Source organism: Mandrillus leucophaeus, unplaced genomic scaffold (assembly GCF_000951045.1).
Source record: "Mandrillus leucophaeus isolate KB7577 unplaced genomic scaffold, Mleu.le_1.0 Scaffold107, whole genome shotgun sequence".
Lineage (NCBI taxonomy): Eukaryota > Metazoa > Chordata > Mammalia > Primates > Cercopithecidae > Mandrillus > Mandrillus leucophaeus.
In genome coordinates this window covers 3,401,302-3,416,782 of record NW_012098876.1, presented here as the reverse complement: position 1 = coordinate 3,416,782, position 15,481 = coordinate 3,401,302, and the positions used below count along the sequence as shown (strand labels likewise).

Here is a 15,481-nt window from a genome sequence, read left to right as displayed (position 1 = left end):
ACCTTTTGGAATTTTGTATTAAAAATGATCAGTCTTCTGAGAAAACCCTGTGGCAACATAGGGGCACAGACTGTGGCCTTGCACCAGTGTGCTTCTGATACTAATGCTCAATTTTTAGAAAAACATATAAATAATGTCTTCCTAATTTTAGACAACTTGAACACACACAAAATTTCTTTCCCAAGATTAATCTTCTGCAAACCCTCTACAACTTGCTTAAAATGTTCTGCCACTACCTAAGCAAAAATTCTATGGATAAATACCTTGGTATTTTTCTGATCAGAAGACAGCTATTTACACTAAACCAACAATATTAAACTAGTCTTATTTACCAAAGACTTACTCAAATCAAGTGAACTAAAAGGCACTTGAGCTGATTTTGAGACAGGATAGTTCCCTTGGTACCTTTGTGGGACTCACGAAGGGGTGGCTCGGTTAGGCAGCCCTCAGCACTCAAACCCCTGGTGGGAGGGTTAGCAAGCAGGTGAGCTGGTGCAGGAGCTGGTGCAGGAGCCGGGGCCAGTGCCTTTGGGCGCCTGCAGGAAAAAACACGGTACGGGCCCATGGCAGCGCCTAGGGGTTGCCTACGACCCCTAGAGCCCCAGAAGATGTGTGTTACTGTGTGGTCCTTTAGCTTTGTCATCTATGGATGGCTTAAGTGTTTAATAGCTCAATTAGTATGACGGCCTCTTCGGCCTCTTCGCCCTCACCTCGGTTCCTGTCCAGCATCCAGGAGGAGTGAGGTCACACAAACAATTTGGAGGGTGGTGAATGTGGAGGATTTTATTGTATGGTGGAAGTAGTTCTCAGCAGGAAGGGGAGCTGGAAGGGCAATACAGTGGGAAGATAATCTTCCCCTGGAGTTGGGCCATCTGTGGCAGAACTCTTCTATGAAATTCTGCTGTAAAGCCATCCCTCTGAAGTCAAGCTGTTTCTCTCTGACATCCAGCTGGTTCCTCTTTTATCCTTCTCTGCCAGTGGATCTTGGAGTTTTTATGGGTACAGGGTGGAGGGTGGGGCAGGCCAGGGTGGTTTTGGAAAAGGCAACGTTTGGGTGGGAAAACAGGGATGTGAAGTTCTCTTTTAGGGCCTTGGGTCCAGGCTTGAGGGTGGAGCCCTCGCCAGGGAACCACCCTCTTCTACCCAGTATTTCCCTGCCTCCTGTCTGTATGTAGTTTCTATCTTTCTGATAAAATACCTGATTTAACCACTTACATTTTCTTTAAGACAGTTAATTGGAGGTTGTTCATATATGTTGGTAGTAAAATGTCACATACACATGCCACATATAAACATATAGACATACAGGACACATGGAAGCAAATTTTGTATTAATAGCTTTATAAAGTTCTCCATTTGCCAGTTTGCAAAGTTTCTTTCCGCTTTAGACTGTCAAGCCCCAAACAATTATTAGCTAGGCTATCATAAATTTACAATCACAAAGACATGACTCAGGTGAAAATTTACATCCCAAAGGCACAGAACTTAGATCTAAACACCATTATTTACTGGGACAAAGAAGGCCATAAGTAAAGGCCCGGTCAAGATAAGATTAGCAGTAAAAATATCTTAAGCAAAAGTAAGGTGTGTTTTATAAACTTTAAAGCACTGTTTTGCCTATCATAAAAGTTTCTAGTAGCTTAGGTGCAGTAAGGGAGATGCTTCTGCAAGCAGAGATTTCCTTTATATATGTAAATCTATTTTAAAAAGAGTTTCAAAATAGCCAGCTAAATGCCAGAAAGTCATATTTTGGAGATCAATCTAGTTAGATAGGTGGTATTCTCAACTTAGCTTATGTATTGATTAGATTATTAACTTCAGGGTTGAGCCCTTTAGTGAATAGCAAAATGAAAGCATTTGCAGTTTTGAGGCCCTAATATTGACACATGTGAAAAGCAGGCAAAACTGAAAGGCAGTGCACCTAGATATTTAAAATTGAACGGTCCCACTTTTACACTGAATTCTGAGATGAGAATCTTCTCATTCTCAGAAGAGAGAAATGCCACAAGACCGGGCTGTGCAATATTTCCACAACGCACCTCACTGCAAAGACATTCCCTCAAGACTGGTAGGTGACCCAGTGCCCATCAGCACACTCTGTGATCAGACCACCCTCCCACAGGAGGAGTTTTATGCCTTGAGGGAAAGTGTTTCCTCCACCTTCAAGTGTTCAAACCTGTCTTTCTATCTAAACACCCGAAGAAATGAGTAGCCCCGTACATTTATAATCATTCACTGCAACTGATTTCAGCTACTTCAGAAACCACAGTTTTTGCCAGTGACTTGTCAGTCATTGCACACACAAAATTCAAGTTGTAATAGTGCAGAGTAACCCCTGGAACCCCAAAAGCTAAACAGATCAGCTACTACTTCTAACAGTTCTTGCAAATCTTTATTAGTAGACTCAGTTATGGAAGTACAATTGCCGATAATTATACTTCCTTCTTGAATGATCAAAAAGACCCAGTGAGAGGAACTTTGGTCACCCAAGAAGAATGTTTAGATTTGTCAATAGAACTGAGCTGTGGAATCTCACCAATTTTAAAGATTACAAATTTTTCACTTCAGCCATAAGATTACACTTTTTCTTTTCAGAGAGACACTATTTTTTCCCCGACCAAAATTTTAAATGAGATACAAGAATGAAAAACTCTTTTTTTTTTTTTTTTTTGAGACAGTCTCACACCGTCACCCAGGCTAGAGTGCAGTGGCATCATCTTGGCTGACTGCAACTTCTGCCTCCCAGGTTCAAGGGATTCTCTTGGCTTAGCCTCCTGAGTAGCTGAGATTATAGGTGCCCACCACCATGCCTGTCTAATTTTTGTATTTTTAGTAGAGACAGGGTTTCACCATGTTGGCCAGGCTGGTCTGAACTCATGACCTCAAGTGATCCTCTTGCCTTAGCCTCCCAAAGTGCTGGGATTACAGGTGAGAGCCACCGTGCCTAGCCAAAAGATAGAAAAACTCTAAGAATTAATTAAAAATAACACTAGCTCAAAAAGAAAAAGTGAAAGTCACAAATCTGCAATCAGCAGAAACTCTAGAGAATAACAAATGGAACTCCTGCCTTACAGTGGAGCTTCAATTCCAACCACGTTGAGGCAGGAATGTGTGTGGTTTCAATAAGTGAATTAGTCTGAATCTTCAACCAAGAATGGACCATTGAAATCTGAGGAGGGCTTATCCTGTTGACTGACCTCCATTGACTCTGGTGAGGTTAGATGAATGAAAGTTAGGCTCATACCAGGGCTCCAGCTGTCAGCAAATTGAGGGAGATCACTGAAAGTCTGCTTCAAGTTCCACCTGAGTCACCAAAATGTCCACCTTACATAACATAAGTACAGAGCTTATTTGAGCTCAAAGTCTGAAGATTGCCACCCAGGAACCTAGATTCATGTTGCTCTGAATATACAGTCCAATTGGCAATAGTTACAAGTGGATCTTGAAAGGAAAAAAGAAGAGAAGTTGTTTATCAAGACTTTACATTAAAATAACATAAGCTATTAATTGGTTCCTTGTTCTTTGTGTCACAAATTCTAGGAATATGAAGATAAAGAGTGAGAAAGCTGGTCAGGAACAAAAATGCCTTTAAACAATTGCCCCTAGGCATGGGTATTCAAGGAAGAGAGCCATGACTGAAGTCCTGTACTTATGTCTCTCTGGGCCTGATAAATGTTGCATATCTCACGTTGTTCAGCCTGCTCTGAGCTATTTTTCTTTTCTCAATAATATCTAGGAATGAAATATGGCTGTAGCTAGGAGATTGATTAAAAGTGATAATGTATTCCAAAGTCATTTATGGTATGACTTTTCTAGACCTATACTTAATTTTCACTTTATCTCAGATTATTTAAGTTTAATTTTCTGCCATTTCTTTATGAAAATTCCTTCTAGAAACATTAGTCTGACTAAAAAAAATATATTTAGATAATTATGCCTCTATATGAGTACACAGATGAGTGTCCCCACTGGGGTAATCAGGTAATCCAAGTGAAAGAAGTAGTTTCTAGATGGAGTATAAGGCAAACTTTATTTCTTATATGCTTCTTGAAACTCACAGTCTTTGGGATAATTTTTTTACTCCTATGCTGTTGATAGCTTCATGGTGTAGGCATCAAGATGCTGAATGGAAGCAGAGTTTCACTCCAGATGATTCTATTGAAGAAAATTAAAGAGTATTTACAAAATATTTACAGAAGCAGTGTTAAGGGAACTGGCAAAGAGATGTTGATGTTCCCAGAGAGGAGCAGCAAAGGGAGACCCTTACCACCCTGAGAGCTCAAGGAGTAACCAGATGTGGCTGGGCACAGTGGCTCACACCTGTAATCCCAAGCACTTTGGGAGGCCGAGTTGGTGGATCACAAGGTAAGGAGTTCAAGACCAGCCTGGCCAAGAGAATGAAACCCTGTCTCTACTAAAAATACAAAAATTAGCCAGGCGTGGTGGCAGGCGCCTATAATCCCAGCTACTTGGGAGGCTGAGGCAGAGAACTGCTTGAACCCAGAAGGTGAAGGTTGCAGTGAGTCAAGATCGAGCCAGTGCACTCCAGTCTGGGTGACAAAGCGAGACTCCATCTAAAAAAAAAAAAAAAAAAAAAAAAAGGAGTCACCAGAGAGGGGTCTTTCCAGAGGTCAGTGAGAGCTAGAGCCTCAGAGGAAGGCTTGCTTGGAAGGACTGTAGACAGGGAGAGATGCAACACCTACTAGACAGAAGGGCCAAAACAGGGAGAGAAAGAGGGAAAATCACTCAGATTTCTCTCTACTCTTGCCTTTTGAAGTTCTTTCAAGCTTCCATAGGCAGAACCCAATGGAAAACCAGTAAACAGAAGAGCTAAGATTACACAGTTGATAGAAGGGTCACTTTCTTGGGGCATAGAGCAGGACAGAGAGGACATCTAGGAAAGGGTGAACAGAAATACACCACTATCCCTGTATAAATTAAGTTAAATACTTTTTCTTTTCTCTTAACTATTAAAAATAAACAGTGCAAGTTCAGTGACAAACAGCACCTACTATTTTGCCTTAGGATGGGCAATTGATACAGATTGGTAGGAATAATGACAAAGTGACTTCGTTTAAAGAACAAAACTGCTCTTTTACTCTATTCCATGGTTGCTGTGATGTCTTTTTTTCTGACACCAAATGTGTGGGTTTTTCTGACATCAAATACCTTATTTTTGCATATCAATTCTCCAATTCTCTGACATCAATTGGATGTCCTATAATTTAACTCAGTTTTGACACAAACTACCTGATCATCATCAGACTCCACAGGTGTAAGGGCTCAGTCCCATACCAGCTGCAAATGGAGTACCCAGGTGTATTAGTCCATTCTTATACTGCTATGAAGAAATACCTGAGGCTGGGTAATTTATAAAGAAAAAGAGGCTTCATGGACACACAGTTCCACATGGCTGCTGAGGCCTCAAAATCATAGCGGAAGGCGAAGGGGGAGCAAAGGCATGTCTTACATGGCGGCAGGCAAGAGAGTGTGTGTAGGGGAACTGTTCTTTATAAAACCATCAGATCTCATGAGACTTACTATCTTGAGAACAGCACAGAAAAAAAACCACCCCCATGATTCAATTACCTCCTACCAGGTCCCTCTCATGGGACATGAGAATTGTAGGAGCTACAACTCAAGATGAGATTTGGATGGGGACACAGCAAAACCATATCACCAAGCTACCAACATTTCTTCCCAGCAACTACAAAATGTGGGAGTACCCACAACTCCCCAGTTCAGGTTTAGTAACTCACTAAAATGACTCTCAAAGCATTTTATGTTTACCAGTTTATTATAAAGGATACAACTCAAATGAAAGAAACGCATATGGTGAAGTATCAGGGAAGGGGTGTGTGGCTTCTGTGGTCTCTCTGAGCTCACTACCCTCCTGTCATATATCAACGTCTTCACCAACCTGAAAACTTCCTGAACTTTGTTGTTTCTAGGTTTGATTGATTAAATCATTGGCCCTTGGTGTTTGAGCTCAGTCTCCAGCCCCTCTCCATTTCTCAGAAGTCAGAGAGGGTGGGGCTGAAAGTTCCAACCCACCAATCAAGTCTTAGTCTTTCTTGTGACCAGTCCCCATCCTGAAGCTACCTGAGTGGCCTCATTAGCATAAACTCAGATGTGGTTAAAAATAGTCTATTCTGAACAACACAACATACCCCTATCACTCAGGAAATTCCAATGGTTTTAGAGGCTGTGTGTCAGCAACCTGAGAAAAAAACTAAATATATTTTTATTATGTCATAGTTGCCATGCAGAAAGCATGGGTTAAACTGTCCCATCTATTAAAAGGAATCATAAATTTCAATTTTCATGTGAAATCTCCGAAGTTTCAAATGTTGACAATCATTTCAAAATTTCCAAAATCTCTTTGCAGTCCAAATGGAACATACCTGTAGACTGGGTTTGGCCCGTGGTTTCCAGTCTCACATACCTGACACAGAACTGCGGAACAGGAGTTTTCAACCCTGGCTGCACACTGAAATCACCTGGGTATCTTTGAAATCTTTGTACATGGGCCTCATGCCAAAGCAATTAAGTCAGAATCTCCTGGGCTGGGCCCTAGAGATTGGTATTTTTAAAAGTAGTTTTCTGATAATTTTAATGTACATTGATTTTAAAAGTAAGCTTCTTATTTTGGAATAAGTTTACCTTCACATGAAAGTGTAATGATAATATAGATTTTCTATATACTGCACACCGAGTTTTCCCCATTAACACCTTAAATTACCATGGTACATTTGTCAAAATTAAGAAACTGACATTGGCATATTATTATTAACTAAATTCCAGACTCTATTTGGATTTTGCCAACTTTTTCTTTAACATTCTCTTTCTGTTCCAGGATCCAATCCAGTTACCATATTGCATTTAGTTGTCCTGTCTCATCAGCCTGCCCTGATCTGTGATAATTTCTTAGGCTTTGTTTGTTTGAATAGTACTGGCCAGGTAGCCTGAATGTCTCTAGATCTGAGTTTGTCAGCTATTTTCCTCATGATAGGACCCTTAGTTTATATGGGTTTTGGGCGAGAATACCACAGAGGTGAAACACCCTTGACATCTCATATCAGGTTATATTCCATTTTTGAAAACAACTTCTTGAAGTAATAGTGGCTGGGTAGAGTGGAGCTAGCAGGACCCATCCTACTCTTGAACAGATTGAAGTACATCAGTCAGTAGAGAAAATCAGGAGGGATGACATGAGGTCAGCAAGGGAGCTGCATCTCTTCCAAATAGTCTCAATTGAGAGTTATGAGACAAAAGTTCTATTCCAGGTTCATCCACTAACTAGTTTTTAAAAAAGCCATTCACAGTCTTCTAGTGTTACTTTCTTCATCTGTACAATGTAGAAGTTGATATCTAAGGCCATTTCCAGTCTTGAAATTATGTGATTCTCAAACTCTGGAATGTGTTTTCATTAGTCAAATATTGTCATCCACAGTTTCATTTCCTAAGAGGAATGTGTTGTAATGCTGAGCAAGATATCTCAAAATGTCTGGTTTCTACAAAAGGGCATATAAGGGAGACCTCTCAGCTTCACTGTTTGATACTTAAGCCATTTGTATCCTAAGAATGTCAGGTGCCTGGCAGGAAGAAAACAAATTGCAAAAACTGAGAAGAAAATTCATCACATTCATTCATCTTTGTTTCTAGGACTCACCATTTTATTCCTTCCATTACAATGGTTTAAGAAAGAAATGACATAATTTGTTTTTGAAATGTCAGAAGGAGTGCACAGTTTAGTACTTTAAAAAAATATTTTAATGTTGACCCTGTGCATACGTAAATCTTACCAGAAATGAGGATGACTGGCTTACAAAGTCAGATACTCTAAGTTGCCAATAGTTTGTACAGAGCCTGTGATTGCAAAACCACAAACATTTCACAATACTGGAAACCTCTAATTAACCATAATAAATGACAGGATGGATTTGTTTTAAACACATGGTTAATAATGCTTATTGCTTTAAGACCAAAAACTGTGTGATTCTTTATGGAGGTGACAGAGGTAGGCTGCAAATGGTTTTGCAAAGTATATTTCTACCTCTGCATATTTAGTCTGACCCAGAACATTCTACTAATAATGTATCAGCCTCTCATCTGATGTAATTTGCCTGTGGGAATTGTATTGGCTGTTAAACTAGCTCCTCTTAGTAGCTGTTTAAAAAAAAAAAAAAAAAGGAAGAAGCAGCAGCACAATTCTGTGGTGTGTTTCAAATGACTGAAGTCAGGTTCCTAGGTACTGAGACAAGAAAGAATGTCAAACAGGACCTTTAAAGTGTATTTATATTTAAACATCAGACCTAACAGAAAACCCTGAAGCTTTATACAATGATTAGAGCCTTGTAAGAACCTAATTAATGTATTGTCAGGTGAATGGTTGGCCTGGCACTCGAGATGTTCTGAGGGACACAGGGGGTTTCAGGTACCACCTAGGAAGAATAGATGCAGTTGTAGTGATTCAGTGGCCCATCTGAAAGGGACCTATAAAGGCAGCTGTGTCTGGCGTGCTGTCTTTTCAGACTCACTTGATAATGCTAGTGTCAGTTTCAACTGAAGCGTGTGCCAGATTCCAGATAGCTTGAGCTGGCATTTCAGAGAGGTTAATTGTGAAACTTGAGAAGAAAATGGGCACATTCTTCCTAAGATGGCTATTCAAATATAGTCTCTTCCCGCCACCCCCCCCACCCCCCAGAGCTTTCTGGGTCTCAGTCTCATTTTTGTTCTGCTTCCACATAAAATGCATGAGGAACAGTGGGACTTTTCCCCTTGGCAGCTCCTATATTGCCATCTTTGCTGGGACTGCTTTGCCTTGTTAAAATCTGCCCCGTGTATTAAAATGGAATTGTCACTGCTGGGTGGTGCAGCATAACATGGTTTGACACTAAGCGCCGGCAGCTACAGAAAACAGACTTTTATTGCATTTATTCTTTCAGAGACGGGAGTCTCTAAAGGCTCACAGCAGACATTCACTTAGTTAAATCTGAATGAACCCAAAGTGAACAATCTATGCTGCTGTCTTTGTGTTCATAGAAACAGCCTCCATCCAGCTTGATATGACTGTAAAACAGTGTTAAGAAAAGACGATCATACTTAGAATACAGAAGGGAGGACTTGAGGCTTTCAAACAAGAACAAAAATATTTTAAGTGGGTGGAGTGGGTTAGCCACTTGATTTTCTTTTTTAGCTTCCTCTCTATTCCCTAAAATGTATTATGTAGAATAAACACACACACACCCCTAGTATTAGTCTTCATTTATAATTCCATGCCATTTTAAGACAAAGAGAAGGGATTTGATTTGTAGGACTCTTGCAAGCAAGCTTTAGATTCTTAACTGCCTTTTATCCAGGCGAGTACCCAGAGAGAGACTGAACAGAGAGGGGGCTTTGAGGCATAAACTTTGCATTCTGTCGCTCTCCTCGAATAAAAATTCCATAAAGTAACATCTGTAGTAATTAAGGGCTTACATTTCCTCTCCCATTCATGTCTCTGCTAGGAGGGAAGGTTATTTTGCCTAAGAGACAATAGTGGATCCTGTGGGAAGAGAGAAAGAACAGTTAGAATTCTTTTCTTCATGGAAATGGAAGTTTTCTACTTTCAAAAAGAAAAAAAAAGAAAGAAAGATTAAAAAACAATTGAAAGACTTACAGTAAAAGCTTCCACTGGAAAGGAAACTTGAAAGAGTTAGGAAAATGGTACTTAGCTGTTCCTAAATATTTAGAATGAGGAAAGACTCCTCTTGCCTTTCTTATCCAAACATCTTCTGATACAGGGGAACTTGTGAGTGAGTAGTAAACAAAATACGGTTTGGGTTTTTATTTTTTATCTATTAACATTGCATTCTGAATTTTTTTTTTTCAAAATAATACTTATGTGCATCCCTTGGGTCACCTGATGATATACATACTAACCGTTTATATTAAGTTAGGTTCCTGCACTCTATTGTCATAGAAGGACCAACTACATAAATTAGGGTGAAAGATGACAATGTAGATCCCTTTGTTAAAAGCACTGTTAAGAAGTTCAAGGTGGCGACAGCAGAACTTTAAACCAAGTGCAGGGTTGTTCTAAGTGTGGGGCTCTGTGTGAAGACACAGGCCTCATTCCTGTAAATTCAGCCCTGCTTGGCGGTAGAGATTTGTCATATGTATCAATGCAGACAGATGCACACTCATCCCATGCTTCATAGGAATGTACATCTGAAAACAAAACTTCTTCAGAAAATAATTATAGCTCCAAAATGTAACTTGTTCCTGATATCATCTTCAAACTTGTTAAACGGGTGATACAGATGCCCTGACTTCCTCTCTCAGTTAATTTTTAAGAATTTCCCGGGCAAACCTTCCACTGAGCCATATGCTTGCTCTCTCTACCACACTGTAATAAGGACGCATGCCCTCCAAGCTGCCCAGCTCAGCCCCCTGCCCTAATTACTTCTCCAAAAGCCTTTCCTAGATTCTGTGCCTCTTCTCAGCATCATCTCTGACTTCTAGGATTCCTCTCACATTTGAATTCTTATAACTGTAATAAATATGTATAACTGACTTGACATTTGTTAACATATTTTTTTCATATCTTGTTTCCTTTGCCATGTAATATGGTCCTGTAATATAGCCATGTAATATGGTCCTGAAATACATATAAAATTTAGACATAGGAAAGTTTTACAACTTGGCGTTGATGGGCACCATTCCAAGAAAGCTCATATTAATAACAGCAGAAAATCTAAAATTATACTTTGCCTTTTGAACAAATTTTACACATTTCATACACATTCTTTCATGTATATGTGTGCTGTTTCTTAAATTTATTTTTGCCTCTAGTATACTCTTTGGAAGACTTAATTTCCTTTAATCAGAATTAATCCTTAATTATTATCCTCCCCATCCAAGCTTATAAAATAATAAAGGCCAGATATTATTCATTATTTGGAAAATGCTACAAATATTACTGTACTTAAGATATGGTAACATTGCCAAAATTTAAATTATGTTGGTCTGGCTCAAAATGTTCATGCTTCAGGTTGTATGTGAGATGCCAAAATTTGGCACAAGAACACCAGTTTAGGAATATTGATAAGATAGTATGAAAAAATAAGACATTGTCCAAAATTCAATATTGAGAAAGTACGGAACCTAAGGTTTGTATATATATACATACCTTCCTTCAAGATGTAGGACCCCACCTAACTCTTTGGGTGTCTTACATACAGTGGATTTTCAGTAAAAATGTCATAACACTGACGACTACATTACTATACCAATCAGTCCTTTAGGCTGCAAGCTGTTCAAGTAAAACACATCTTGTCGACTTCTTCTGTGGAATCCATCAGTAGTATAGCCTGTAGCTATAGCACAGGCTTTACTGTTGCAGAGGTGTTAGTTCAAATCTTGACTTTACCTCCTATTGGAAAGGTAGTTTATCTGTCTAAGCCTCAGTGCCCTTATGGATATGAATGACAATAACAAGATCCACCCATCAGGTTTGCTAATTCATCATTCAACAGACATTTGTTGAACACTTTCAATTGCCAAACATTGCTGAGTGAATTAAGATAATGCCTCAGGGTTACCTCTGAAAGAAGGCTCAGAACAGAGCCCTCCACATAGACACCTTTCAAAGAGTGAATAATACTTTCTCAGCATTGATGAGTTTGCGATGTTCTCTTATTAATCTGGTCATCATGGTCATGACAAAAGTTGGCAATTGGGGTACATTTCTTAAATCAAGTATTTCTATGGCTTTCTGGTTTTCCTTTACTTCTTAAGTTTCTTTTTCTTGACAGCCATATATGACGTCTGGTTTACCTTTTTTTCCCAGAATGGAGTCTACTGAAAAATGTGAAGTGGTAATTCAACATTTTAATGGAAAATATCTGAAAACACCACCAGGCATCCCAGGTAAGAAATGTCACTAATTTGTCACTAAATGATGCCGAGGCTTAAATTGCTCTTATTAGAATAAGTACATGGTAGAGCCTTTGTTGATCACTGCAGATTTGGGGAGTTTGCTTTTATTAATGTGTATTTTTAAAAAATACTGTGTAGCAACTCATCTTTCTCAAAAACTTTTTGGTAATTCTTCTTTGGCTTTTTGAATCTCTGCTGCTAATTTTGTAAAATGGATTAGAAGAAAACCATAGCAAATAATAGTTAAAGAATGATGTGCTGGAAGTGATGGAAGTTTATGACTCAGCATTAATATTAAAATTCCAATTTCTTAGTTACAAAATACCTAAACAATGATATTCACAATGAATCCCACAAATTGATGCCAGCCCTGAAACATTTCTTACCAGTCCATGACAAGAAAAGTACAGAAACTGAGAGAAAACATTTAGAAACTTGTATAATGATTTGACAATGTCATGAAATCTGAGTGCATAATTTTCTTTTACAAAAATATTGGTTACTGACAAATTGGAAATTTTAGAAAATACTGTCTATTTATCAGAGCTAGTTTGAGAAGCCCCAATCTGAACTATCCCAGGGCATTTCACACTTCCCAAGGCAAAATTCCTAAGGTTTTATATACATCATAAAGTGTTCTAACTTTATACTATTCAGAATTACATTAAACATGAAATAATTGGATTTATTATGTGTATCAGAGCTACAAATGCCAGAACTTGAGGCGGTAATGTATGTGGAAGGTTTTAATATTAACTAAGTAAAGTTTTAAATATAATTTCTATATAAAAATTAACAATTGAATGAAGTATTAAACTAAGAAAAATTACATAAATAGTCATCTGAATAAGGCAGGTTGGTTTATTTGTTGGTATTTTATATACTGTTAGTCTCAGAGGAGACTGAGGTGACTTCTTTCATCTTACAATACGTGGCTTTCATCTTTATAAGCTTGATTTCAACAGTGTTTGCTGTATAATGCATCTACTATTTAAAACCCATCAGAGAGTTCAGAGGTTGAGCATTTTAGTTTCTTAAAATATATTGAGTTTATACATAAGAGGAAGCGTATACAAAAAGAGAAATATTTTTGTGGAGGGTTTTGTAATGACTTGCTTTGTTTAAGGGGGATGTCAAGAATGCAGAAAGACCCTTCAGACAGACAACTTGCATAATCTGAAAATCTAAAGTAGCTGATTGCTGGCTAATCAGTGAGTCAACATATAGTGAAGACTGTGCCTTGATTTGGTTAGCTTCCATGTGTAACGTTCCCTTGGGAACTGACTGCATTATGATCCAATTGGAGACATATGGTGTTGTTAAGAAAAGAGTTAGCAGTTTTCATCTCAGCATGTTAGCTGCCCTTGCATTTTAGCAGAAATACTTTTTTTTTTTTTATATAAACAGACATTTTAAGACACTTTACTCAAACCTGTCATCGAGTAAAGGAGTTGCGTTGTTTGTGGACTTTCCTCTTATTTGTCCTATTTTATCCAACAGAGACCTATCTATATAGAAGTTGTTCAAACTAGGTGTAAATTATATAATTATATAAAAATAAAAATGAGCACACTGTGTAGAAATTATGGATGATTCAAGTTTTAGCACATCTCAATTTTTTGATTTGTTAAAAAAATTGATATGTCAAAAAGACATACTGAAAGCCTTCTTGCCCTGATTGATTTGAAGGTATTTCATTTGGTTTTCCCCATAGAACATATTGCTGACTAATACAATTTAATGCTGAAGACAAAGAAAGTCACTACAAATCCCCAAATGTCTGGGCATCCTTCCAGAATATGCAGGCTGTGATATTAACCTATCTAATATCATAGCTACACCCAATGGAAACATCGTGAATAGCAGGAACTTGGTTATGAGTTTTTTCACTCATTTTTATCTCCTGGGAACAAGAAAGACAAAATAATTATGTTCAGTTATAAAACTCTTAGGAGAGATAACTGTATGCTTCTGAGATTTCCACTCATCATAATAGAACTAAATACACAATATTGATCATCATCAGTGCTTGAATCTGCTTATTTATAAATTACTTTGAAAGTTAGAGTTGAATAAAGGCTTCAAATGCTAAGACATTTAATCTTTGATACTTAAATTAGGTGTGGAAGAAAAGAGGATATAATACAAGATATGGGTATTTTGAAAGGTAAAGTAGTAATTTGCCCTTGTTGAGTATAATTACTAAGTCACGACAGGTATAACTACAATTTGGGTATATGCTGTCTGCCTTTATTGGTCCTCATTACTTACTACCTGGAAATAGCTGAAATCTTACTTTCAGAAATATATGTCTTAGCCAATATTCAATTCCATATTTACAACAGGGAGTAGGATATCACTATGAGCTATGGCATCAGATATTCATACTTTTTTTTAAGTGGCCAATTTCCTAATCTTTTTCATTACTTTAGAGAGTGTGTCTTTGCTTGTGAATATACTCCACTATAATTAGTGTGACCCACTGAAAACTAAAATACAATTTTAAAATCTGAAAAATCTCAGTGTTCTGCCTTATCAAGATTTCACATATTTGAATTCAGAAGTTTGTGGTTTTATAGAACTGCACATTGATTGTTTAAATACATTGCTTTAAGGTCATGTCGATGAGGGACTCACAGTGATCCAATAATTATGACCCGAGATCCTCAGGCCTTAAGAAAGCTGTTGAAAGATTGAATATTATGTCAATCATCTTCTTCTCATACTAGAGCCCTATTGTATTAGTTTGTTTTCATGCTGCTGATAAAGACATATCCAAGACTGAGCAATTTACAAAAGAATGAGGTTTATTGGACTTACAGTTCCACATGACTGAGGAGGCCTCACAATCATGGTGGAAGGTGAAAAGCATGTCTCACATGATGGTAGACAAGAGAAGAGAGCTCATGCAGGCAAACTCCCCATTTTAAAACTATCAGATCTCATGAGACTTATTCACAATCACAACAACAGCACAGGAAAGACCTGCACCCATGATTCAATAATCTCCCACTGGGTCCCTCCTACAACATCTTGAATGGGAATTCAAGATGAGATTTGGGTGGGGACACAGCCAAACTATATTGACTACATTTAATATTACTCTAAGCAAGTACAGAGCGATTGGTGCCATATTCATACTGTCTACCTCTCTGTTTAGGGACAGTGTGGAGAAAATGCGCATGTGTTATTGGGCAAATATAATGGCATTCAGTTTCTGTCACTGTTGACAATGACAATTACTCTTAAAGGAGATGCAAAGCTAATTATTTTCCTGAGATGATCATCTAAGTTTCCAAGTCCCCAACTCTATTATTTCTATAAAAGAACAAGGAAAAAAATCTATTTCAATCTAAAATGTTGACAATGCTCTGAATTTCAAATTCTAAAAATGTCATAGGTAAGGAAATTTGCAAGGACATGTAACACTGACCACATTTATGTTGCTGCCCAATTTCGATTTTAGCCATTGTTGGAATAATTGGCTAATTAAATATGATTCATGTTGGTATTCGGTTCTAATTCCTGACAGATATGTGAGTTGGAAGAGAACTTTACA

General features: G+C 38.0%; 1 protein-coding gene across 5 annotated transcripts in view; it reads left to right on the top strand.

The window, feature by feature from the left end:
• The window catches only part of RBMS3 (RNA binding motif, single stranded interacting protein 3), an 822,470-nt gene that overhangs the window by 507,391 nt on the left and 299,598 nt on the right, over positions 1–15,481 (top strand). For all 5 annotated transcript variants that reach the window (XM_011985518.1, XM_011985510.1, XM_011985488.1 and 2 more), the window contains exon 6: positions 11,834–11,913. In XM_011985518.1, coding sequence (XP_011840908.1) covers positions 11,834–11,913 — 80 coding nt within the window. The remainder of the gene's footprint in view (positions 1–11,833; positions 11,914–15,481) is intronic.